General features: G+C 36.8%; 4 protein-coding genes across 6 annotated transcripts in view; 2 read left to right on the top strand and 2 right to left on the bottom strand.

The window, feature by feature from the left end:
• Window positions 1–570, top strand: part of cep290 (centrosomal protein 290) — a 35,041-nt gene extending 34,471 nt beyond the window's left edge. The window contains exon 52 of the mRNA XM_081355842.1: window positions 64–570. Within this exon, the coding sequence (XP_081211968.1) occupies window positions 64–246 (183 nt within the window). The 3' untranslated portion in view covers window positions 247–570. The remainder of the gene's footprint in view (window positions 1–63) is intronic.
• rlig1 (RNA 5'-phosphate and 3'-OH ligase 1) lies at window positions 266–4,275 on the bottom strand. 2 transcript variants are annotated; one of them, XM_081355650.1, is made up of 7 exons: window positions 4,038–4,275; window positions 3,598–3,715; window positions 3,034–3,129; window positions 2,749–2,865; window positions 2,435–2,632; window positions 1,793–1,962; window positions 266–1,032 (listed from the first exon to the last, which is right to left on the bottom strand). In XM_081355650.1, the coding sequence occupies exons 1-7, from the start codon at window positions 4,125–4,127 to the stop codon at window positions 844–846; spliced, it is 978 nt and encodes a 325-aa protein (XP_081211776.1). In that variant the 5' UTR covers window positions 4,128–4,275; the 3' UTR covers window positions 266–843. The 2 variants fall into 2 exon arrangements, with proteins under 2 accessions (XP_081211776.1, XP_081211777.1); XM_081355651.1 differs by having other exon boundaries at window positions 3,598–3,712; window positions 4,038–4,228.
• Window positions 4,276–4,328: 53 nt separating this feature from the next.
• Window positions 4,329–7,465, bottom strand: borcs5 (BLOC-1 related complex subunit 5). Its single transcript, XM_081355647.1, has 5 exons — window positions 7,215–7,465; window positions 6,942–7,005; window positions 6,633–6,776; window positions 5,429–5,586; window positions 4,329–5,356 (listed from the first exon to the last, which is right to left on the bottom strand). Exons 2-5 carry the CDS (start codon window positions 6,997–6,999, stop codon window positions 5,129–5,131), a joined length of 588 nt encoding a protein of 195 aa, XP_081211773.1. The 5' UTR covers window positions 7,000–7,005; window positions 7,215–7,465; the 3' UTR covers window positions 4,329–5,128.
• Window positions 7,466–15,508: 8,043 nt separating this feature from the next.
• Window positions 15,509–26,741, top strand: bmal1a (basic helix-loop-helix ARNT like 1a). 2 transcript variants are annotated; one of them, XM_081355540.1, is made up of 19 exons: window positions 15,509–15,640; window positions 18,685–18,743; window positions 18,851–18,998; window positions 20,031–20,051; window positions 20,165–20,203; window positions 20,305–20,337; window positions 20,445–20,602; window positions 20,725–20,804; window positions 20,903–20,995; window positions 21,082–21,199; window positions 21,287–21,436; window positions 23,024–23,270; window positions 23,570–23,676; window positions 23,797–23,947; window positions 25,052–25,140; window positions 25,218–25,326; window positions 25,407–25,500; window positions 25,885–25,978; window positions 26,054–26,741. In XM_081355540.1, the coding sequence occupies exons 3-19, from the start codon at window positions 18,859–18,861 to the stop codon at window positions 26,209–26,211; spliced, it is 1,881 nt and encodes a 626-aa protein (XP_081211666.1). In that variant the 5' UTR covers window positions 15,509–15,640; window positions 18,685–18,743; window positions 18,851–18,858; the 3' UTR covers window positions 26,212–26,741. The 2 variants fall into 2 exon arrangements, with proteins under 2 accessions (XP_081211666.1, XP_081211667.1); XM_081355541.1 differs by lacking the exon at window positions 20,031–20,051 and having other exon boundaries at window positions 15,522–15,640.
• The last annotated feature ends 919 nt before the right edge of the window (window positions 26,742–27,660 follow it).

Here is a 27,660-nt window from a genome sequence, read left to right as displayed (position 1 = left end):
AAACAATCTCTAAATAATCTGCTGTTTTTAAACCAAGTCGCATTCTAAATGCTTTCATTTTAGGATGAAGTGAGGAAACTGACCCAAGAGCTGAAAAGCTTTGACCCGACATTTTTCGAGGAACTTGAGGATCTTAAATTTAATTACAATGAGGAGTTGAAGAAAAACATCATCCTAGAGGAACAGCTGAAGAAGCTGTCGGATCAGTTTGGTGTGGCGATTCCTGTAGACGTGTCTATCAGCTAACAGACATCAGATCATTTTTCAGGTCATCAGATTTTATTGCTACTGCTTATTTAGAGTCAAATATGTACATGTAACAATGTTACTTCACTTTATATTCAAGTACAATTAAGTTGAAATGTTTTATAAGTAGACGTAGGTGCATATTTATTTATTTTTTGTCAAATATTAAGACATTTTCATACAAAGTTAGGTTTTACAATATTTGTGATTTGTGGCCTTACTAGTAAGAACTGAAACAAAGTTTTTTTCTTTTTGCATGTATAATTATCAATCACTGCCTCATTTCTGAGACCCCTTAGATGTAATAAACATCAGTTTGCTTCATTTATTTATATACATATTCCTCGACGTCCTCTTAAACCTATTTAAACAAACTAAAAAAGAAAAAAACTACCATTCTCTAAAAGAAATGAAAAAGTGCAAAATATAAAGCAATCACAGCATTCGCATACATCGCACACCCAAGTGCAAATATGAGCAAGGTGTCAGTGGGAATTCGGAACAGGCAGTTTTGGCTAATATTGAGTATTAGGAAACCAGTCTTCACTCTGGTTAAAACCAGATGTAGTAGGAATGTTTGGTAGTTATTTTATGGGATCAGGGTTCAAACTGAATGTCCTGTATGCAGCTGAAGGGTTGTCCATTTATGTTGGAGAATGATTTGAATAAGTCCTTCTCAGAAGCATCTGGATCACATGTTGTTTCATCAACGTGGACGACCACTGGTCTGGTGTTCAGGAAGGTGTCACCAAGAGGCCATTTCAGACCGAGATGATGGCGGTGTATCTGAAGATAAGATTTAATATGACTTGATCAGAAGAAAATGTGGATAATGGCAACAGCAGCAGAATGATGTTTACTTAGGCCTTATCCACACTAATATGTTTTCGTTTGAAGACTCATCTTTTTCTTTTTGGCCTTCCATCCACACTGAGGGGATGTTTACACGGCACGGTTTTCAACTAAAAACGTAAAACTTTATGCGTTTTGGCCGCAAGTTTACACGATAATGGTGTTTTTGGGTGCCTAAAAACACAAACTTTTGAAAACGGGTTTCAAAGTGCAAGTTTTTGGAAACGGTCTCCGTGTAAACAACAAAAAAAACGTGAATCTCTGAAAACAATGACGTCGTGCACATGCGGATTATGTGTTCAGTCTATAGTTTTTCATCGCCAGTTTTTCATATTCTGGCAGCAGAATACAGGCTTTTTAGTCGTTTTCGCAGATCCGTGTCGATGGGGATCGTTTTGACAATGTTGTCGTCTGTACGCGGAAAACTCAAAGGAAAAACTTCTCCATTTTAAGCATATCGTTGTCGTGTAAACGTACCATGAGATAGCGTTTTTGTTCTGCGAAAACTGAGTTTTTTGAAAACGCTTTCCCAAGTGGATAAATTTGTAGTGTGGACAATGAAAACAATGACGCATATATGTTCCTTTGCGTTCCTTGGCTTCATGCTGAAAATGTACTCGCATTTGAAGCCAAAACGCTTTTTTTAAATATATCTGGATTAATGTAGATGTAGCCTTATAAACCCTTTGTATACCTTAATCAGCGTCCCGTCATCACAGTGCCAAACAATTCCCTCCACTCGCCCCTCTTGGCATTCCTGAAACCAGGAAAACAGCTGCTGGAATTCCACTGGAGGAGCGTTCCGGATGCGCAGGACCCCGTGAGGCACCAGAACATGGACTGGATGCTTCTTACTTCCCAAACCTACAAAATCCCACAGTCATTTGCTTCCAAAACCAACAGAATTCCAGTTGGCTTCTTACTACCTAAAACACTTACACTACCATTCAAAGGGTTTTTGAAAGATATGATTACTTTTATTTATCAAAATTGACAAAACTGATACAGTATTTCTATTTCAAATACTCCTGAAAGAAAGTGTATTACAGTTTCCACAAAAATATTAAGCAGTAGAACTGTTTTCAATAAGAAGTGTTTCTTGAGCAGCAAATCAGCATATTTGATTGATTTCTGAAGGATCATGTGACACTGAAGACTGGAGTAATGCTGCTGAAAATTCAGATTAGACATCACAGGAATAAAATACATTTTAAAATATATTACAATAGAAAACATTTATAATACATTTAAATACTATTTACAATTAATGTTTTATTTTTGATCAAATAAATGTAGCCTTGGTAAACATAAAGAGACTTTTAAACATTATACTTGCCATATGGATTTCCGTTAACATTGGTCCCGATAAGTTCAAGGGTTTGCTCCATGAGGTCAGCCAGAGGTACGCTGGCAATTTGAAGCAATCCTTCATCATCCACATGTGTCTTCAGGACAAGGGCAACACCAACATCATAGTTGACCACAGAGGCGTGCCAGCAATACTGCTTGTTGGTTTGATCCACCGGAACCCAACCTTCATAGCAAAGAGATATAAGTACTATGCCATCAGCTGTCTTTATTTTCAAGAACAGTATAACACTGCAATAAGAAGATGAGGTACAAGAGAGTGTTTCAGAGACACCAACCCACCGGGAATGTGTCCATGTTCGTCAGGCACTGGATGGCCATTCTCATGCTTGACTCTGTGAGCAGCGATCCAGGATTCTGGCACTTCTCGGAAATCTTCATCCATGTTCCACACAAATCCTGTTATTTAACAGAGAATCAAAAGTATCTGATGTTTAGCTCTTTTCATTCTCATTCACTGCTTTGAGACCGTTTCTTGTTAGCCAGTGAGTGAAAATAACACTATTGTGTTCATTCTAATATTTATACAAGTTAAAAAAATAATAATAATTATTTAGACCAAAATACCTTTACAGGTCTTCTGTGAATACTGATACTTTTTGAATCTCTTATCCGCCTGCTTGGTGGGTTTCCGATCCAAGCGAGCCCAGAGATAAGGTTCCCCTTAATAAATAAAAAAAGAAATTATTACTTTTATTCAGCAAGGACAAATTAAATTAGTCGAAAGTGACAGCAAAGGCATTATTAATGTTACAAAAAGTTTCTGTTGTTCTTTTGAACTTTCTATTCAATAAAGAATCCCTGGGGGAACAATGTATCACTGTTTCCACAAAAACATTAAGCAGCTGTTCTTACTGTTCTTCAACATTGATAATGATAAAAAAAGTTTCCTGAGCACAAAAACCAGCATATTGAAATGATTTCTGAAAGAAGTTAAGATTAAGCTTTGCTATCACAGGAATTACATTTTAATATATATATATATATATATATATATATATATATATATATATATATATATATATATATATATATATATATATAATAATACTTTGTATTACTGGTTTTACTGTATTTTTGACTAAATAAATGACGCCACAGGTTATGACTCGTTTATGAGCCAGATTCTACCTTTGTATGTGGTGACATAGCAGCATGTCCCATCAATCTTCTCAGTTGCTTCAGCACAGTGGATGCCTGAGGCAAGAGCAGTAGGGTTCACTTTCTCAGTGGCCACCACCTGGAACTGCTGTACGAGAATAAGAGAACGAGAGCATGTACAATCTGATAATCAATTCAATCTACCATATACAATGCATGTGACATGTTACGTTTTATGTGATTGTATAGCACTTTTAGATCAGCCCGTTGACATGCATATCTAGTTTTGGGTGCAGTTTCTCCCTTCAGTGCACCGACTAAAATAATATTTAAAACATGTATGATAAAAATGATGACGCTGGCAGTAAGCATGCGCCATATTATAATGCATTTACAATGTTTATAGGGTTTTGGTCATAAGACAACATGTACTGTAACAAAAATACAGCTGATTTGACCAGCTCACCCACCTGACAGTCGCGTTTTCTGGATGGTTCGTTTCTCACTTCCGTCAGGAAAACACATGGGATTTTCTGTTGCACGGAACCCAGACGCCGCATTATCACCGCTGTTAATCAGCTTTTATAAGGAGTGTGTTGCTTTACAGACTGAATATGGTCTGGTGAGATCAACACATAATCAGATCAGCTATTTTGTTCAGATTTCCTCTCATTCTGTAGAGTTGTTAAGTTGATCTTTGTCGCCATCTATTGGAACGGAGAGTAAACGATTCTTGTTTTTAGATTGAGCAGGTTTAAAGTGAATGAAAGCCCGTTTCTGCCTCGGAGCAAAAAAAAGGTAATTGCGACTTTTTAATATATATTTTTTTTAAAACCAGTTTACACAAATAAACGAAGAAAGATTTAAATAATACGCTTTCATCTACATGGAGCGGGTCGTCTCATGGGGGCGCCATTTTGAGACTCACTGACTCTAGTCGGTAACCATCGTACTTTCGCACGAGGATTTCTACGTTGTCATTTGAAACTGACATTTTGAAACAATGTTTTTGTTTTGACTTCACGCTCCATCATTTCAGTTTTTAACTCAAGATAAATATATCCAGTTGAACTAAACATTTAACCTGCATAACTGAGAAGAATTCACATTCGCAGGCATATTTACGATCCTAACATCACATAATGTTATAAAAGTTTTTTATCTGTCCTCCAAATGTATAATTTTGAATAAATCTCTTGAGTAAACAGAGTGTATAAACAATTTAATGCCAACAACTTTAATGACATGAGTCTATGGACAGCCTCTCAAGAGCATATGCATGACTTCTCATTAAATAACATTTTATATTACAAAGGCAGAATGTTATCTTCTCGTGCCCTTTGAAAGCTCACAATTAAGCCTATTAATATATACACATATTTACCATTGCAGTATTACAGTTTTAAATGTTGTACCATGTAACTTGTTTTAGGCCAGAAAATACCATATCCAGGCAAAGTGCGAAGTTCCATAGGTAGCGACCAGAGGTGGGTCTATAAAGCACAAGTTAATCAGTATGAACCCACTATGAACTCTATTTTTTTCTAACTGATGCCAGAATCTATTTAATGTCTCCATCAGGCTTCATGCTGAAGGCTTCCAGGCGCTCGCTCTCGGGCAACAGGTTGTTGAGACGCTCCATCAGTGGGATAGTCTGGTCGATGCCCATCTGGATGCGTCTCAGAATCATCGACATCTCATTGACCTTTTGGATCTGTTCGGCATACTTGGCGTAACGCTTTTGCCTCTCCTGCATGATGCTGAATATCGCCTCCACTGACAGATCCATCTGAGAGAAAAAAAAGTTAAGCGACAGATAGCTTGTAAACAGAATAATTCTGTAGAAATAATGGGTGAATACCTCTTTGATCCTCTTGACCAAAGCATTCTGGTCAAAGGCAACAGCCTCCGCACACTGGTGAAGATGATCCTGATATCGGACGCACAGCTGCAGTACCTGTGCGGAATCCAGCTTTTCTAAACAGACAGTGCTGGGGGAGGTTTGCCCACTGAGCACACCTAAGACGATGACACCAATATTAGGCCCAAACTGAGATTCATAACATTATTAACTAATGCTGAATTGATACAGATTTCATGAATCGATTCGATTCCGATTCATTTGAGTATTTCAGAGTCCAAATGCAACAGCTAGTTAATTTTAGACAAAATAATAAACACTTACAGTACATAAAATCTTATATAACTTGAGTTGTATACTAAGATTTTAATGCAAATAAGGCAATTCAACTTTTTAATGATATTAGGTTCCTATGGAAGCTTATCTCCATCACGGAGTAAAGGTAATTGCAACTTTTTATTTCACAATTCCGACAATGTTTATCTCACAGAATTGCGGGAGAATTCTCTGAATTCTGAGAAAAAGAATTCTCTGAATTTTCTGAGAAATTTTTCACAAAATTGTGAAATATAAACTCACAACTGAGAGAAAATGTCAGAATTGTGAAATAAAAAGCCACAAACATTTATATTTTTATTCTGTGGCGGAAACAAGCGTCCATAGGTTTCACACTCCTTTTCGTTATTGAAATATAAATGATTGTGACTGTATTGCTCATTAAAGATTTATTAAAAATGAAGACATCACTAACTATAGTAAAAATAACAATGAATATGTAATATATTGCATACATTTATCACAATGCTCCTCTTTAGATTTTTTTGTTCAACTGTTTGGTTGAACTGAGGAAGCTACAGTGATCTGTAATGCCACATTAAAGAATGTCAAAACGCCATTTATTTGAATTTTCATGAAAAAAATTTAAGAATTTGGAAGCTAAGACTGAAAAGTAACAAAGCTAATTGCGATTTATTAGATGGGAGGTGCACTACAAAGTTTTGATCATTCATCAACTGAAAAGAGCATAGACTAAAAAAACGATCTTGGGATTTATAAATCGATATGCGTTCATCAAAATTAAGATAGATTAATCAATATTGTCAGCCCAGCCCTATTCTAAACAATTTATTTGCTTCTAAAAAACACCTAAACTAACAGCATGGTTGTTAGCATCAGATTAGTAGGCATTTGGACTGCTGCTTACCTTTTAGAAGAGGCTGAAAGGTGGGAATTTCCTGTAGCTTTATTACATCTGGATCATTATGGATATTCCGTAATGACTGAGTTCCTTGGGTAACAACTACTATGTCATCCATTTTGGCTCTTTGCTTGGCTGGAGAGGGTACAACTGAAACAACAAGACAGAACTTACTGACAGGTAATGCTGAGAGAATATACACAACATAAGAAGCATCTCCTTTTTGACAGATTTATATCTATAATAAAAACGGACAAATTACAGATAATGATGCCATTCCCATGTATAAAAATCAGCTGATATAATGTTGATTACCTGAAGCACTGAAGTCTGAATGTTTATGTTCAGCATCTCCACTCTGTTCAGCACCCATGGTGCACTGAAGAAAAAAGACAACACAATTGTATTATATATATATATATATATATATATATATATATATATATATATATATATATAAAATATTTACAATATATATTAATATATATACAAGGATAATCTAATAATCTGATACAGAAGTACGTTTTATGTTTTGTTTTGTTTTTTAAATTACGATAAAGAAAACTACTTAGCCTATACTTTACCTACCTTGTTGTTTTTGGTTGTTTAACAGCTCTGTGGCGATTTCATTCGGCTAACCGTTTTATTGAATGAAAGGTTTGCTAATGTGTTACATTGTAGCTTACGTAAATTAAAGACATCATGAGATGCCAAACCACAATACTGATTGCAGATAACGTGTACGTTGCTGTATTTTTTAGTAAATAAGGTTACAATCACTGGAGGTACAAATGAAACATCCGGTCTAATAACATGAGACGCGTGATGATGACGTCAGGGGTTTGTTTTCATGTGACCATTCAAGCATGTACGATTTAAAATAAAAAGCACTTTTCCACACTTGCATCTCTCTATTAAACTTACAGAGAAAGAGAGAAGAAAAAAAACGTTTCTGGCAGTTTAAACAATACGCTTAAAATAATCTGATTTGCTTTTATATGCTTATAATGATGATTGACATATTATTTTTTTATAGCCTACTTTATGTACACAAAAGTGATAATGTACATCCCAATATATATTTAGAATTATATAAATTATATATTACAATAATCTTTCTAAAACTGATTTTTTTTTCTTTACCTTCTAAATGTATTAACCAGACGTCATTTAAAATCAGATTTTGTCTACGTTAGTTATTTTAAACATTAATGTTGCGTGACAAATAAGCTGCATGAATAATACATTTCAAGGAATTAGCCAAATGTTGTTTTCAAAACTTTTTGATGGTTGGACACCTTGCCCTGATCCCGCTTATAACAATTTATTTAAAAAGCCACCTTTTTTATTAAATAATTGTAACTATTAAGAATAATGTAATACTGTTACATATTACATATATGGGGAAAATCCTTTGGAATTCTTCCCCTTTCGTAGTTTTATTTGTATGTATATTCTATCCGTTCCACCTTAAATGACGCGAACTTCCGCGTTTGCTGGCTTCTTATTGACGCTCAACTTAGGGACCGTGCGGTTTTTCTATTTTTCGCGTTTTTTAAAGGGATTGTGTTACTTTTGTGTTTATTTTCAGAATAAAATATTAATAAACGATGTTTAAATGCAAATAACACTGATCAGCGAAAACGGACTTTAACAATATACAGGCACATAAGTATAATTAGGCTACAGTATTCTTTAATTATTTGTATATTATCAGCTCAGTTTAGGGACCATGTGGTTTTTCTCTTATTTACACTTTTTAGGGACCCTGTTATCTTGTTGGCCTATCTATTTTCAGAAAAGAATAATACACTATTTTGAAAGGTAAATAACAAATAATTATAGCATAAAATGACTGTAAAAATATAATTAGGCCTACATCATTCTTTAATTATTGCAAATAACATAATTTGAATCTATTTAAAAAATAAATAGAATACTTTTTTTTATTATTATTATTACAAATTAAAATTTCACAGGGTAACCAGAGATTATGCTCCAGCTTGGATCCAGCCTCTTATGAAGACTTGTGGAGACCCCATGCAAGGACTCCAGAACATCAAAGATGGATGATTATAAAAAAAATAAAATAAAGATAATTTTATCATTGCTTTAAATGCATGTATGATATTTCTAAATAATTTGTGCAATCTTATAAATGTACTTTCTGATATCTCATAAAATCCTATTGTGATTTTGTAATATAGAAACATGCATTTTCTGTAAAGCTGCTTTGAAATTATATGTATTGTGAGAAGCATTATACAAATGAATGTATGAATTAAATTGAATTGACTTGAAAGAGAAATTGCATGGTTACTGTACATTTTAAAGTTATGGACCACATCTGACAATACAGAAGAGTTATCACATTGTCAGCCTCAGAGGGTGCGTTAAATTGGACATTATCCCATTATAGTAGAGCTGCTCCTCTAACGAAATCCAAATTTTAAGCAGTTTTTACGGTGGAATTATTTTTTTATGAAGCTTTGAACTTGGCACTTTACACAATGCAAAAAGAGCCACCTAATGCATTTTCTGCCCAATACGCGGCGCTGTTTTTCGGCAGCCTCAGAGGGTGCGTTAAATTGGACATTATCCCATTATACTAGAGCTACTACTCTAACGACATCCACAATTTAAGCAGTTTTTACAGCGGAATAATTTTTTTATGAAGCTTTGAACTTGGCACTTTACACAATGCACAAAGAGCCGCCTAATGCATTTTCTGCCCATTTCGCGGCGCTGTTTCTCGGCAGCCTCAGAGGGTGCGTTAAATTGGGCATTATTCCATTACAGTAGAGCTACTACTCTAACGAAATCCAAATTTTAAGCAGTTTGTACTGTAGAATTATTTTGTTATGAAGCTTTGAACTTGGCACTTTACACAATGCACAAAGAGCCGCCTAATGCATTTTCTGCCCATTTCGCGGCGCTGTTTCTCGGCAGCCTCAGAGGGTGCGTTAAATTGGACATTATCCCATTATAGTAGAGCTGCTCCTCTAATGAAATCCAAATTTTAAGCAGTTTTTACTGTGGAATAATTTTTTTATGAAGCTTTGAACTTGGCACTTTACACAATGCACAAAGCCGCCTAATGCATTTTCTGCCCATTTCGCGGCGCTGTTTCTCGGCAGCCTCAGAGGGTGCGTTAAATTGGTCATCATCCCATTATAGTAGTGCTATTACTCTAACGAAATCCAAATTTTAAGCAGTTTTTACTGTGGAATTATTTTTTTATGAAGCTTTGAACTTGCCACTTTACACAATGCACAAAGAGCCACCTAATGCATTTTCTGCCCAATTCGTGGCGCTGTTTCTCGGCAGCCTCAGAGGGTGCGTTAAATTGGGCATTATTCCATTATAGTAGAGCTACAAATCTAACGAAATCCAAATTTTAAGCCGTTTTTACTGTAGAATTATTTTGTTATCAAGCTTTGAACTTGGCACTTTACACAATGCACAAAGAGCCGCCTAATGCATTTTCTGCCCATTTCGCGGCGCTGTTTCTCGGCAGCCTCAGAGGGTGCGTTAAATTGGACATTATTCCATTATAGTAGAGCTGCTCCTCTAATGAAATCCAAATTTTAAGCAGTTTTTACTGTGGAATAATTTTTTTATGAAGCTTTGAACTTGGCACTTTACACAATGCACAAAGCCGCCTAATGCATTTTCTGCCCATTTTGCGGCGCTGTTTCTCGGCAGCCTCAGAGGGTGCGTTAAATTGGACATTATCCCATTATAGTAGAGCTGCTCCTCTAATGAAATCCAAATGTTAAGCAGTTTTTACTGTGGAATTATTTTTTTATGAAGCTTTGAACTTGGCACTTTACACAATGCACAAAGCCGCCTAATGCATTTTCTGCCGATTTCGCGGCGCTGTTTCTCGGCAGCCTCAGAGGGTGCGTTAAATTGGACATTATCCCATTATAGTAGAGCTATTACTCTAACGAAATCCAAATTTTAAGCAGTTTTTACTGTGGAATTATTTTTTTATGAAGCTTTGAACTTGGCACTTTACACAATGCACAAAGCCGCCTAATGCATTTTCTGCCCATTTTGCGGCGCTGTTTCTCGGCAGCCTCAGAGGGTGCGTTAAATTGGACATTATCCCATTATAGTAGAGCTGCTCCTCTAATGAAATCCAAATGTTAAGCAGTTTTTACTGTGGAATTATTTCTTTATGAAGCTTTGAACTTGGCACTTTACACAATGCACAAAGCCGCCTAATGCATTTTCTGCCGATTTCGCGGCGCTGTTTCTCGGCAGCCTCAGAGGGTGCGTTAAATTGGACATTATCCCATTATAGTAGAGCTATTACTCTAACGAAATCCAAATTTTAAGCAGTTTTTACTGTGGAATTATTTTTTTATGAAGCTTTGAACTTGGCACTTTACACAATGCAAAAAGAGCCACCTAATGCATTTTCTGCCCAATACGCGGCGCTGTTTCTCGGCAGCCTCAGAAGGTGCGTTACATTGGACATTATACCATTATAGTAGAGCTACTACTCTAACGAAATCCAAATTTTAAGCAGTTTTTACTGTGGAATTATTTTGTTATGAAGCTTTGAACTTGGCACTTTACACAATGCACAAAGAGCCGCCTAATGCATTTTCAGCCCATTTCGCGGCGCTGTTTCTCGGCAGCCTCAGAGGGTGCGTTAAATTGGACATTATCCCATTATACTAGAGCTACTACTCTAACGAAATCCAAATGTTAAGCAGTTTTTACTGTGGAATTATTTTTTTATGAAGCTTTCAACTTGGCACTTTACACAATGCACAAAGCCGCCTAATGCATTTTCTGCCCATTTCGCGGCGCTGTTTCTCGGCAGCCTCAGAGGGTGCGTTAAAGTGGACATTATCCTATCACAGTAGAGCTACTCCTCTAATGAAATCCACATTTTAAGCAGTGTTTACTGTGGAATTATTTTTTTATGAAGCTTTGAACTTGGCACTTTACACAATGCACAAAGAGCCGCCTAATGCATTTTCTGCCCAATTCGCGGCGCTGTTTCTCGGCAGCCTCAGAGGGTGCGTTAAATTGGACATTATCCCTTTATAGTAGAGCTACAACTCTAACGAAATCCAAATTTAAAGCATCTTTTACTGTGGAATAAAATTTTTATGAAGCTTTGAACTTGGCACTTTACACAATGCAAAAAGAGCCGCCTAATGCATTTTCTGCCCAATACGCGGCGCTTTTTCTCGGCAGCCTCAGAGGGTGCGTTAAATTGGACATTATCCCATTATAGTAGAGCTACTACGCTAACCAAATCCAAATTTTAAGCAGTTTTTACTGTAGAATTATTTTGTTATGAATCTTTGAACTTGGCACTTTACACAATGCACAAAGAGCCGCCTAATGCATTTTCTGCCCATTTCGCGGCGCTGTTTCTACATTAGGCGGATTATTGTGCATTGTGTAAAGTACCAAGTTTAAAGCTTCATAAAAAAAAAATCCACAGTAAAAAGTGCTTAAAATTTGGATTTCGTTAGAGGAGTAGCTCTACTATAATGGGATAATGTCCAATTGAACGCACCCTCTGAGGTAGCTGAGAAACAGTGCCGCGAAATGGGCAGAAAATGCATTAGGCGGCTCTTTGTGCATTGTGTAAAGTGCCAAGTTCAAAGCTTCATAAAAAAATAATTCCACAGTAAAAACTGCTTAAAATGTGGATGTCGTTAGAGTAGTAGCTCTAGTATAAAGGGATAATGTCCAATTTAACGCACCCTCTGAGGCAGCTGAGAAACAGCGCCGCGAAATGGGCAGAAAAAACATTAGGCGGATTATTGGACATTGTGTAAAGTACCAAGTTTAAAGCTTCATAAAAAAATAATTCCACAGTAAAAACTGCTCAAAATTTGGATTTCGTTAGAGGAGTAGCTCTACTATAATGGGATAATGTCCAATTTAACGCACCCTCTGAGGCAGCTGAGAAACAGCGCCGCGAAATGGGCAGAAAATACATTAGGCGGATTAGTGTACATTGTGTAAAGTACCAAGTTTAAAGCTTCATAAAAAAATAATTCCACAGTAAAAAGTGCTTAAAATTTGGATTTCGTTAGAGAAGTAGCTCTACTATAATGGGATAATGTCCAATTTAACGCACCCTCTGAGGCAGCTGAGAAACAGCGCCGCCAAATGGGCCTAAGGTGCTATACGGCTCTTTGTGCATTGTGTAATGTGTCAAGTTCAAAGCTTCATAAAACAATAATTACACAGTAAAAACTGCTCAAAATTTGGATTTCGTTAGAGGAGTAGCTCTACTATAATGGGATAATGTCCAATTTAACGCACCCTCTGAGGCAGCTGAGAAACAGCGCCGCGAAATGGGCAGAAAATACATTAGGCGGATTATTGGACATTGTGTGAAGTTTAAAGCTTCATAAAAAAATTATTCCACAGTTAAAAGTGCTTAAAATTTGGATTTCGTTAGGGGAGTAGCACTACTATAATGGGATAATGTCCAATTTAACGCACCCTCTGAGGCAGCTGAGAAACAGCGCCGCGAAATGGGCAGAAAATACATTAGGCGGATTATTGGACATTGTGTAAAGTACCAAGTTTAAAGCTTCATAAAAAAATAATTCCACAGTAAAAACTGCTTAAAATTTGGATTTCCTTAGAGGAGTAGCTCTACTATAATGGGATAATGTCCAATTTAACGCACCCTCTGAGGCAGCTGAGAAACAGCGCCGCGAAATGGGCAGAAAATACATTAGGCGGATTATTGTACATTGTGTAAAGTACCAAGTTTAAAGCTTCATAAAAAAAAAATTCCACAGTAAAAAGTGCTTAAAATTTGGATTTCGTTAGAGGAGTAGCTCTACTATAATGGGATAATGTCCAATTTATCGCACCCTCTGAGGCAGCTGAGAAACAGCGCCGCGAAATGGGCAGAAAAAACATTAGGCGGATTATTGGACATTGTGTAAAGTACCAAGTTTAAAGCTTCATAAAAAATAATTCCACAGTAAAAACTGCTGAAAATTTGGATTTCGTTAGAGGAGTAGCTCTACTATAATGGGATAATGTCCAATTTAACGCACCCTCTGAGGCAGCTGAGAAACAGCGCCGCGAAATTGGCAGAAAAAAACATTAGGCGGATTATTGGACATTGTGTAAAGTACCAAGTTTAAAGCTTCATAAAAAAATAATTCCACAGTAAAAAGTGCTTAAAATTTGGATTTCGTTAGAGTAGTAGCTCTACTATAATGGGATAATGTCCAATTTAACGCGCCCTCTGAGGCAGCTGAGAAACAGCGCCGCGAAATGGGCAGAAAAAAACATTAGGCGGATTATTGGACATTGTGTAAAGTACCAAGTTTAAAGCTTCATAAAAAAATAATTCCACAGTAAAAAGTGCTTAAAATTTGGATTTCGTTAGAGTAGTAGCTCTACTATAATGGGATAATGTCCAATTTAACGCACCCTCTGAGGCAGCTGAGAAACAGCGCCGCGAAATGGGCAGAAAATACATTAGGCGGATTATTGGACGTGTAAAGTGCATTGTTGTCAGATTGGGTCCATAACTTTAAAATGTACAGTAACAATGCAATGGCTCTTTCAAGTCAGTTCAATTTAATTTATACATACATTCATTTGTATAAGACTTTTCACAATACATAATTCAAAGCAGCTTTATAGAAAATGCTGATTTCTGTTACAAAACCACAGTAGGATTTTATGAGATATAAAGTACAGTTATACGATAGAACAAATTAGTATTTACAAACTCATGCATTTTAAGCTAAATTAATGTGCATTTTAAAGCAATGATAAAATGATCATTTATTTATTTATAATCATCCATGTTTGATGTTCTGGAGTCCTTGCAGGAGTAGGTTTCATCTCTTCAAATGTGTCTGAAGTCCTCATAAGGGTCTGGATCCAAGATGGAGCATAATCTCTGGTTATTGTGAAATTTTAATTTGTAATAATAATAAAAAAAATAATTTAAAAAGTATTCAATGTATTTATTTTTAAATACATTCAAGTTATGTTATTTGCAGTAGCCTAATTAAAGATTGATGTACAGGCCTCATTATATTTTTTTACAATCATTTTATGTTATTATTATTTGTTATTTACCTTTCAAAATAGTGTATTATTCTTTTCGGAAAATAGATAAGCCTACAATAAACAGGGTCCCTAAAAAGTGTAAATAAGAGAAAAACCACATGGTCCCTAAATTGAGCTGATGACATGTAGCCTAATTAAAGAATACCGTAGCCTTATGTGCCTTTATATTTTTACAGTCCATTTTCGCTGATATATCAGTGTTATTTGCATTTAAACATTTTTTATTATACTTTTATTCTGAAAATAGACACAAAAGTAACACAATTCCGTTAAAAAACGCGAAAGAGAAAAACCGCACGGTCCCTAAGTTGAGCGTCAATAAGAAGCCATCAAACGCGGAAGTTCGCGTCATTTAAGGTGGAACGGATAGCGTCAATAAGAAGCTGCGAATAAGAAGCTGGATTCAGCCTCGTCAGTTGCTTGTCTCTGCTACCTTTGTTTTCCTCAGGATGGGTTTTGAACACATTCATATTCCAACTGTTAACTTAATTTATTAAAATTCGGCATTTCTCTCAAATAAATAAAAAGCTCTAGATTTTAAGCATATGATTCTCAACAATCTCATCCATTTTTCCATTGAGCAAGAACATGAGCAAGAACATTAGACAATGCAGCAACATGCGATTGAGAACCACCCCTTACTGGGATCATCAGCCATGTCGGTGAATCGCAAGAATAAACCCTGTCTGATTGGCTATTCTATATGTCAATCATTCTGCCGTGAAATGTAACCTCCATTCCGATTGGCCAAAATAAGTGCAACTATTTATCCAGAGATCTTATTGGTGGAAAATATAGGTTAGTGGTCCGACAGTCACACGAAGGAAAGAAAAGTAGGTCAGAGACTGATTCCGTTTATGTCACAGTTCCTCACGGACCGGACGTCAAATAACCGAAATAAACTGTGATGATCAGCTATTCCTCCGGTAAGTGTGACGTTTTGACGTTTGACAATTATCTCTAAGTATCGCGTAATGCTTATCGATGTATTATGTGCGGTTTTTGTCCTCTCGAATATTGATTTCAGTAGGAGGGGCGTCTGTGACATTTCTCAGGTTGAATACCTTAGAACCGATGCAGCTGCCACCACAACAAAATCAACCATGGTGTCAGTGATTTAGTAAGAAAGCCATCAATCATAGCAGAACGCAGCCATAAAGACACCCGTCATCTATGTGAGGTTAATGATCTGCGTCGCCTTTAAGTCGGTTGAATACAGGGAGTGCAACTGTGCTTGAGTCTCCTGTGTGGGTTAGTCACTTCAAAAGCTATTTGCATTTACATTATGTCTGCTGTATTCGCCTCCTAAATTGGGGCTCTCGGATCCTTATGGGTTGGTTATCTATCTAGACAGCATTTTGTGAAGCTTGTGAAGTAGGTTTTCACAAGTGATGCTTTCTAGGTAGGCAGCTCGCTATGGGTTGAGTCAGGGCTACATGTTAATCAGTAGCGTCATTGTGCTTCCGATTGCGGTTTACCCAAGTCCGTTTTACTATCGTTGTTAAGAGACCAGTTTAAAGGTTGTGAGGTTGGCCACCAACAGGTTGTGCTTTTTTTAACCAGTCTGCGTAAGGAATAAGAGCTAGAGACAGTTGACTTATATATATGTGTATATATATATATGTGTGTGTGTGTGTGTGTGTATATAAATATATATATGTATGTATATGTATATGTGTGTGTGTGTGTACATTTATTTATTTATTTACTTACACACACATAGTGGGGTCCAGAAAATTTGTAATTTTAAACCTGGAATATTTAAAGGTATAGTTCACTGAAAAATGTAATTTCTGTCATTAATTACTCTCTCATATCGTTCCAAACCCTGTAAGACTTTCGTTCATCTTTCGGTACACAAATGAAGATCTTTTTGATGAAATCTGAGCGATTTCTGTCCCACCGTTGACAGCTATGCAAATATGAATTGAGCGGTTTGAACCAAATGTTCTGAAGAGACTCGATTGCTTTATATGATGAACAGATTGAATTTAGGCTTTTATTCATATTTAAACATTGATCAGCGAACATAAACAGAAGCTCAACCGAACCTGCTTGACCCGTGAGAACAAACCTCTTGCGGAAGCTCAAACGTGCTGCGTAACACGAGAATGAATCTCATTGGTTCTTGCGGAAGCTCAAACGTGCTGCGTAACACGAGAATGAATCTCATTGGTTCTTGAGGAAGATCAAATGTGCTGCGTAACACGAGAATGAATCTCATTGGTTCTCATGCGTCACGCGAACATGCTTGAGCTTCCGTTTACCACAACTGATGTGTGAGTTGATTAATGAATGTTTATATGTTAATAAAAGCCTAAATTCAATCTGTTCAGCGTATGAAGCGATTGTTTCTCTTCTGAAAATTACCTGTTTGTGACACTGACCTTGTAAACTCATTTTTACAAAAGGTCAGATGTTCTATGTATCACTCTTAGGTTATGTTGGGTAAAGTTCATGTTAATTTTTCAGTTCAGCTTTTCCCTTACATTTTTATGCTGATAATATAATTTGTTATGTCAAAAAATGGGAAAGATCCCAAAAGGCAGGGCTAGTTGTCACATTTGTGCTTTAGTGAATATTTCTGAGCATATTTCTGAGCAATATATTTGAAAGATAATTTCTATATAGGCATTTAAACTATTAATTATTTTAAATATTTATTATTAAAATGTAGTTAATATATTTGTATTTATTTTTAATATTTTAGAATATTAAATATAGTAGTAAATATAGTAATATAGATAATATTATGACAAATCGAACAAGTTATTATGTGAAAGTGCTGCTTTCATATTGTAAGATGGGTGTGCTGCATTCCTAAAGTACAGCGTCAAACTCTCATCATTAGGGCGTTTATCACTATTGACTTCCAGTTGTTTTTCCTTTAACCACATCTGGACTTTCTTCCATTCATCCACACGTCACGTTTCTCCCGAATTTGTCTGTAACTGTAACAGAAACTTGAGGCTCATATTGGGATGAGTAATACAGGTATAAATCAAGGGACGTTTAATATGCATAGTTGGCTTTCGTCAAACTGAAATCATCTTGAATTCAAAGAAACTGAGATGACCTACTTTTATCTTTTTTGCTCGTCACTTTCTTCCTCTTTTATTTATTTTTTTCTTTATCTCTGGCAGTCTAAAGGCAAGCCCACGCATTCAAGAAAAGATCATTTAGAGATGGGTAGAGTGCCGGTGATGCATGAGCTATGCATCCATATGCTTGAATAAAACCAGTTTTGTTATATACACAGGAACACTTTTGTTTAACTATGTGAACTTGAAAAATGACTGATGCGTTGACGCATGTAAAACTGTGCTCTTGCTCCAGAATGGGCATTTAAACGGCTGATCGAAGGGTCTGTGAACACTCTTTCAGCAGAAAATCCCGTTTGAACACGGGGGAGTCCTGTTTCATTTACGGCTGGAGAAAATCGGTCTTCTGGTCCTTTCTTTCTGCCAGTTGCGTTTCTGTAATCTAAATGTGGCCTAGATTGCGAGCTTTCCAAGGGTTTCCTGGCAACCAGAGCAGGTCATTGATGAAGCTCAGTCATTCCTCCTGGTGTGTGTGTGTGTGTGTGTGTGTGTGTGTGGGAGTATGAGCGAGATTGTTTTTCCTCATTTAAAACAGCCCAAGCTACCTATTAACAACTTAAAGGGATAGTTCACCCAAAAATAAAACTCTGCCATCATGTTTCCACCCTTAAACCTGTGTGACTTTTTATTTTGAGAAATGTCTTTGTTTTTGTTTTGTTTTTTGTCCAGTCAATGGGGTCCAAAACTGTTTGGTCAAAAAAGAATGGTCCTCAGACAAAGTGAAGTCAGCTATTTTCTATTAATGAATACTGACTAATCTTGACTATAACTCATAACCTCAAGTGTGACGTCTATGTGAAACTGAAATATAGTTTTTCGTTGTTCGAATTCGAAACCCTTTGGTAAATGCAGCTGTATTTTTTCCACAGGATCTTGCCACAGGTGGAATGCCATGAATTGAACACAGCTGATTGACTGAATCTGTGCAGTGAGCATCTTTTGTTTTCTATACACACACATTGATATAATTTATAGCATATTGTCGCCATTTTGAAGAGCTGTAATGTCATTTTTTTTGTCCCTGTTTCTCTTAAGATGATCTAATGGCAGACCAAAGAATGGACATCTCCTCCACGATGAATGAGTTCATATCCCAGAGCTCGGCAGATCTCATCAGCAGTTCCATTGGCACCACGGGCATGGACTACACCCGCAAGAGGAAGGGCAGCACCACTGAATACCAGTGAGTAAACCCTGATGGTATAGGATATAGTAATAGTAAAAAACATTTATGGGTTATAGACCTTATGTAGCCCCGCCCCTTTTCAGCGCTGCGCTCGTTGTCTTTTGTCTTCCGGTCTGTATTTTCACAGCGATTTTGCGTGTTTATTAATGAACGGCTCGTTTTAAAATCTTCCCGGTCGACTGACATTTGTTAAGTCATCTGCTTTAAACATTACAGTCCTCATGATAACTTTCGTTAACTTAACATTAAGTAAATCCACTTTAAAAGCTAATTACTCCTGGACAGCAATGCCATAGAGATATACAGAGCGACCGCAAAAACGGAAGTTCGAAGATAATATTCTAAAGATGGCGGCGCCCTCGTTTCTCTGGCGCATAAGGTCTATTGTACCTGGCAAACTAGGTCTGAGCAGTTCGGTATTTTTTGGAATAAAAATAAAATAGTTACAGAAAACAGTAATGGGACGTTTTTTTAATTATTTACTTGGAAATTAGACAGTGTAAAAAAAAACTGAAATAATTTTTCAGAGATGTCGTGAGATGAAAAGTGGCCTGTTTTTCAGCACAAGCATCTTTTTTTCCTCCAAAATATCTGAATAAAAAAAAAATATTTTTCACTCATTGTCTTGATTATAAATATGTAAGTTATAAAAATTATTTTATTTTAAAGTAATATATTGGAAACACAGTAAGGTCCCATTAGTTAAATGGTTAATGCATTAACTAACTATGAGCAAAATATTTGTTATAGTAGCCTATTTATTAGTCTTTGTTAATGAAATAATTAAATAAAATACAGCTGTTCATTGTTAATTCATATTAGCTCTGGTCTTTTGATTTGAATAATGTACAATAACTAACAAATGCTATAGAAGCATTTTTCCTTGTTAGTTCATGTTAACTAATGTAGTTAACTAATATTAACAAATGAAACCTTATTGTAAAGTGTTACAAATAGACTTGTATTTATATAATAGAATGTTATTTTAAAATATTTATAAATATATTATATTTATTTATTTTTTTACAGAATTGATGGCTTTTCATTTGAGTGAGTACAATTCTCACATAAACTTTGTCCAACTGAGGTCATTAAAAATAATTTACATAATTTGTTGTATAAGCTTGTTTCATTGAACTCTGTGGTGCTGTTCATTTTCACAGTGATAGCATGGACACAGACAAAGATAAGACACTGGGGAGGTAAACATGAATTACATGCTGTTATCTTTAAATTCACAGTTCTAATAATACATGAATGATTAATAAGTAATAAATAAATAAATATTTTCTCCTAAATCCAGGGATGAACAGCAGGGCCGGATAAAAAATGCCAGGTAGAGTGAAAATGAGGCTTTTCTCTGCCTAGTTAATATGTTGTATGTAAATGAGATGTGTTGCTTGTATTTTTCAGCTGGTTTTTTTTATTTTTTTATTTTTTTAGGGAGGCTCACAGTCAAATAGAGAAGAGGCGCAGGGATAAAATGAACAGTTTTATAGACGAGTTAGCATCGTTAGTCCCCACTTGCAATGCCATGTCTCGCAAGTTGGACAAACTCACTGTACTGCGCATGGCCGTCCAACACATGAAGACGTTACGAGGTGAGAGTTTTCTACCACAGCATGGGCCAAAATGGATCTAAATGAGCTCATTATGATTTTAAAGCAAACTTTTTCCATATTAATTATGCTTGACTTTTTCCCTTTCTTTCTTTTTCTTTTAGGTGCCACCAACCCATACACAGAAGCCAACTATAAACCAGCATTCTTGTCGGATGATGAATTAAAGCACTTGATTTTAAGGGTGTGTTTAAAATATCAACTCCAAGGCTTGCGAGATTTGATTATATGGAAAACTGGTGAGGATCTGTTTTAAAACTCTTCTTCCCCCTCTTTATACAGGCTGCTGATGGCTTCCTCTTTGTAGTTGGTTGCGATCGTGGAAAGATTCTCTTCGTCTCGGAGTCTGTTTATAAAATTCTCAATTACACTCAGGTATATTTTCTTGACACTGATCTCTTGCTGCTATGCAGTAAAGTTTTTTTGACGTTAATACAAACTGTTTTGTTTTGAACCATCAGAATGATCTGATTGGCCAGAGTTTGTTCGACTACCTGCATCCAAAAGACATTGCCAAAGTGAAAGAGCAGCTGTCATCGTCAGACACGGCTCCACGGGAACGACTCATCGATGCCAAAAGTAAAGTTTGTTTTATTAAGTGTTTGCAGTCATTTGATTCACAGTTAAGCCAAAGGCACTTGGACTGATGTTCAGTTCTCTCTGAAGCTGGTCTACCAGTGAAGACTGACATCACTCCCGGCCCCTCCAGACTGTGTTCAGGGGCCCGCCGATCATTCTTCTGTAGAATGAAATGCAACCGTCCTTCTGTCAAGATGGAGGACAAAGACTTTCCCTCAACGTGCTCCAAAAAGAAAGGTATTACTAGCTTTGCAGTTTGTCTGCATGAGATAAAAGGCATATATATATATATATATATATATATACACACACACACACACACACACACACACAGGCCACTTTATTACACCTGTTCAAGTGCTCATGAATGCAAATATCTAAATTCACACTGATCACCATAATGGGGAAGAAAGGAGATTTAAGTGACTTTGAATGTGGCATGTTGGTGCCAGACAGGCTGGTCTAAAACTTCCTGGACTTCGGCCTATCTGTCGCAGTTTTCATGTTCGTGGAGTAAAAGGTTATAAACTGTTTGCACAGCTTTTTAAAAATAGCAGGTGCCAATGTTTTGCATGCATTTGGCCAATCAACGTACACTTGCGACCTACGTACACGGTAGATCCTATTGTGCTGGTTTAGACCCTACTTAGTCTCAGCTTCATACCTGACGCCCATGGTCTGTAAGCTGGGCGTCTGATGCATATGGCACACTTAACTGGAAACTCTTCAGGATTTTCGAAGCCATCATCCAATTGGTTGAATTCTACAGGATGTCCGGGAGACGTGTGAGTTGCGTTCTTTAACGGTCCACCTGGGAACCAAGATGCCGTGGCGCCAAACTCCCTCATGGAAGAACGCCATCGTGTTTACACTTGTGACAACACTTGCACACTTCGCGAAATCCGCGTCCGAAATTTTCGCACGTTAAAAAATAAATAAAACCTCACGTTATGTCAATCACACTTGCACACTGCCTCCGAAACTGTCCATCAAAAAAAAAAATCGGATCGGGTTCGATTTTCTGCGTTTTTCGTTTTGAATGGTGTTTTGACAGTTTTGAGCCACAGAATAACGGATACGAAAAAACGCATACGAAAATTTCGGATTCAGTGTGCAAGGACCTTAAGTGCTTATTAGGATCAACTAAACACTGGATTTTCAAAATGATGGAAAGTTCGCAGCATAAACTCTTTAAAATACGTCCAAGAGATCTGCACACCGGTCTGTTATTGTAGGGACAGCGACGTTACATTTTCACGCCCCTAAACATGACGTGGAACAAAACGAACTGTGATTGGTTGCTTTACATGTCAGTCAGACGGCCTCTGGGTGGTCCTTAGCCAATGAAAGCTGCGATAGAGTCCAGTCCTTCTGCTGTTAGTCTGAAGGTCTGGCTACGTGAGACTAGACCCTACTCTGAGCTAATGTAGTTCCCCCGAAAGGCGTTTTTAGTCCCCTATGCCTGTGCGGATGTCTCCACTCTTTTTTTCACACAACAAGAACAACAACCGGGTCACTGAGATAATGAGTTTGGCTTGACCAATGAAAAAGGTGTAATTTCAAGCATTTCCCTGATCAGAGTGGGTTGGGAGTTTTGTGGAGAGAAGGCCTTTTTATAAATATTGGGTGTCTGTCTTTGCACGCGGCCACCGTCCCCGACCTGCAATGTCTCTGAGGTCCACTAGTTACCTGGCTAGTGTCAGCAGGGGGAATAAAAGTTTATAATGATCAGTGAGTTCTTGGAGCCTGCTTGGACCGTTGTTCTTTTAAATACTTCAAATGCATCGCTTCAAAGACTGATGGGTAAATCTCTCCTCTCTACAGCAGACCGCAAGAGTTTCTGTACCATCCACAGCACCGGCTATCTGAAAAGCTGGCCGCCCACCAAGATGGGTTTGGACGAGGATAACGAACCTGATAATGAGGGCTGCAACCTTAGCTGTCTAGTGGCCATCGGCCGCCTTCATCCGCATATCGTCCCTCAGCCCATGAACAGCGACATCCGCGTTAAACCCACAGAATACGTCTCCCGCCACGCTATCGATGGCAAGTTCGTTTTCGTCGACCAGAGGTGAGAAAAAAAGCCTTTTGCTCTATTTCACATCATCTACAAGAGATGAGATTTCCTGAAAGTTTACTGAATCTCTCTCGGCAAACCACTAAGATTTAACATACAGTTTAGTATTCACTTTTAAGGCTCTTAAACTAATAATGCCTGAGGTGAGCAGGTTTGGTTACTCTCTAAAATGAGACTTGAATTGTCACAGAAACCTCAAGGGTCTACAAGTATTGATTTCAGTTCTCACATCAGTGAATTAGCGTCTCCTCTAATCTGTTAGCTCATCTCTACAATTCATTGTTTCCATTTAGGGCGACAGCCATCCTGGCGTACTTGCCCCAGGAGCTCTTAGGGACGTCGTTTTATGAGTATTTTCACCAGGATGATATCGGTCACCTCGCCGAGTGCCACAGACAAGGTTTCAAGTTTTATTTACTTGATCCTCTCATTCATACCATTTGTAAATAAATGTTTTATTTTACTGTTATAATGCCAGTCTGTATCACATTTGTAATAAGTGCTCACTTTTTTATTTCAGTGCTACAGATGAGAGAAAAGATTAATACAAACTGTTACAAGTTTAAGATTAAAGACGGCTCTTTCATCACTCTAAGGAGCCGCTGGTTCAGCTTCATGAACCCCTGGACCAAAGAAGTGGAATATATAGTCTCTACAAACACTGTGGTTTCGTAAGTGTCGCGACACTTTTCAGTTGTGAATGTTTCATTAAGAAGGTGCTTGGCCAAAATGATTAAAACAGCATATTCCTTGAATCAAGCAGAGGAAATGTGCTGACAGTTCACATACTTTTTGATCTAATTAATTTGCCTTTCATAGACTATAGACATTTACTTTCTTCATAAATCACCCTGGTGTTACTGTACACAAATAACCAGTGCGAGTGATTCTAAAGAATAGAAATGTTTATAATGCTTTTTAAAGGCAGTTTAAGTTACATTTAACAAAGATTTCTGATGACATTATGAAGAAAAGAATGTTTTTATATAAATCTATATTTATTAAAAACTAAAAATACTAAAATATAATGTGTAATATATTTAGTAATGTTAGTATTAGTATCATAGTATTAACACATTAACATTATTAGTATTAACATTTTTATAGTTTTTATATATATATATATATATATATATATATATATATATATATATATATATATATATATATATATATATATAAATATAAATAATACTATAAAAATGTGTTAATACTAATAATGTTAATGTGTTAATACTATACTAATAGTACAGAATAGTATTGATAAAATCATATATATATATATATATATATATATATATATATATATATATATATATTAAATAACATTTTTATTAAGAATAAAACTAAAGATTATTTTTATTATTATTTAGCATTATTTAATTTACTACTTTGTGTGTGTGTATATAAAATTTTGTATTGATATGTTTATTTCTGTTAATGAAGTTACTAATACTACTAATGCATATTATTGATATAATATTACGTATGTGAATTTATGCAATAATAACATAATTTATTATTATTAATATTGTTTTTTTCCTAATAATAATAATGTACTAATTTAATATTATTAATTCGTGTATACATATAATCTGATATTATTTATTAAATAGTACTAAATATATATATATATATATATATATATATATATAAGAAATTCAAATCCTGCTAAATATTGTTTTACACAGAAATGTCTTATTTCCAATGTAAATGGATTTCAGAATCTATTTCTTGTTGACTTTAACACAGAATAATGTTGTTGCTTGTTTCAGGGGCAGCGTGCTTGAAGGAGCAGATCCTAGTTATTCCCAGACAGCCTCGTCCCCTCAGAGCATGGACAGCGTTTTAACATCAGGAGACGGTGAGATCATTGTCCAGCTGTTGAACAGCAGTCTCTCTTACACGCCTGTTTTTAACAATTGTGTATGTTTATGGCAGGCGGAGGGAAACGCCCTCTCCAGACGGTTCCTGGTATTCCGGGAGGGACAAGAGCGGGCGCTGGCAAGATAGGACGCATGATAGCTGAGGAAGTGATGGAGATTCAGAGGTACTTGCAGCATCTGGCACGTTTAGGTTACACTATCACAAAAATGATCTTGAGTCTATAAAATGATGTCCCGCCCCTAGGATTCGAGGCTCCTCACCCTCCAGCTGTGGCTCAAGTCCTTTAAATATCACTGCCACTCCCCCACCGGACACCTGCTCTCCAGGGGGCAAGAAGGTGAGACACTGTCCTCGTAAATAGGTCCTTGACCATATATTATTAAGGCCAAGATATACTCGCGGCGAAGGGGTAAACGGAAGTTTGAAAGATCTTTGTAGCTGTGATCGATATACTGTGAGCGATGAGCCCCGTTTAGATGAGCATGTAAATATGTGAGAACACAGAAAGCATCTGATCATAGTGATGCGAATAGGAGAAATGAACTGGTGAACATTTCCACGTCAAAGAAGGCGGAGTCTCAGAGCCACACCTTTACATAATCGCCATGGACCAATGGCAGTTCGAAGGTTTTTACCAGCCAGAGCGAACTTTCCGGCAATCTGTGTCTTCGAATCGGAAACGCTTCTTGTTTTTCTTTATCATTTATCTCTTGTGTTGTAGATTCAAAATGGTGGAACTCCAGACCTGCCGTCAGCAGGAATTGTGCCTGGACCCGATTCGATAGGATACCCATATTCAAATAATTCATTAATGAGTGAGTACACGAGCTTCAATGAATCGCATATAGTATTCTCACGCAAGTGCAATAAACAAATCTCTCCGCCCGCAGGTGATAACTCGCATCTTAGCATTGACATCATGGAAGAGCCCGGATCCAGCAGCCCCAGTAATGACGAGGCAGCCATGGCTGTTATCATGAGCCTCCTGGAAGCGGACGCTGGCCTTGGTGGACCTGTGGATTTCAGTGACCTACCCTGGCCCTTGTGAAACCGCAGCGGACTCCGACCACAGGATGCTTGTTGAGTCCAGGGTTAAACGGGTCTAAGCGCCGGTCACCACAGCAAAGGCTCATGGGACAGGAAGTGCACCGAAGAGGTGTGCGGAGGCTAAAGAGGCTGTGGTGTTAGAAACAGGACCTCATACTCAAAGCACACCAAATGGTTCAGCTGCATACTTCCTGCCGAATGAGAATCTGTGCATTTCACATCTCACACGGTTTTATTCCCGACCTGCCTGTTCCTCTGTAGATATCGGCCTGGATTATTCCTGTGGTACCCATCAGCAAACATGGATATCTTTCTATACATATATATATATATATATAAATATATATACCATTTTGTTTGTGTTTTAATGTTTTTACACTACAAAAGTTGTTGAAATGTTAAATATTCTATATGCAGATTGTAACTAATATTGTAATTCTATTATGTAAGATTTCTTTATGAAAAATATATATGGTTAAAGTGTAACGTATCAGCAGTGGATATTTTTAAAATAAAAAAAATCTTGTCTTCAACAGTGCTTTTTTTTTTTTTTTTTTTTTTTTTTTTTTTAGATGGGCACTTTACTACCTTCTATTAATATTATATGATTAATTTATATCTTGATAAATAATATATATACTGGCTGGCACAGATTATTGATGTCCTTTGGAAAAGTGCTCGATTTTTTCCTCATCGAGCTCTTCTCATGCATGCTTTGGCCAATGTCTCTTTCTCTGCCTTTTGATTGGTCCTTGGGCTGGGATATTTTTGTTCTATGTTGCCATCCAGTGGTAAAATCTTTGAGGAAATGAAATGTGTTGTCAGGGGAAAGAGACTATAGCTTGGCAGTTGAGTTCTGGATTATAAAATCAATTAGAGCCATTTTTTATTATTTTGTAGGTCGAGTAAAAATTACACGCATGGTTTTGAGCATTCTATATCAATTTAATTAGCAACTTGATAGAACTTTAATAGGATTTTTAAAGCTGATTCTGGCATAAAAAATACCATTAAAAAAATGTGGGGGTTTATTTTTAAGAAATTACATTTTATTTGGTTAGAATGCATACATTTTATTAAAGGTGGTATCAGTGATTTCAGGCCCAAAAATATTTTTATCACATTCATCTAATCTTTCCTAACGATCCGCTAGCTGCCCGCCCCATAAGCATGCCGTCAAAAAAACGCGTCTCTGTAGGCAGCCTAGGCTCTGAGATCTGCACACAAAAACAAATGGTTTAGCCAAACACTCAAAACCAAAACAAATAGTGTTCCAACCAATCACCGACAGGGGGAGGGTGTTGTGAGGTTTTGAGCCAGCTTTTTCTTCAGCTCTGACTTCGCGTGCAGCCGTGCACGAGCACAAAACCTCACAACACCCTCCCCCTGTCGGTGATTGGTTGGAACACTATTTGTTTTGGTTTTGAGTGTTTGGCTAAACCATTTTATT

The sequence above is a fragment of the Scardinius erythrophthalmus genome, assembly GCF_964197995.2.
Source record: "Scardinius erythrophthalmus genome assembly, chromosome: 24".
In the NCBI taxonomy this organism is placed as follows: Eukaryota; Metazoa; Chordata; class Actinopteri; order Cypriniformes; family Leuciscidae; genus Scardinius; species Scardinius erythrophthalmus.
This window is presented reverse-complemented; position numbering and strand designations above follow the sequence as displayed.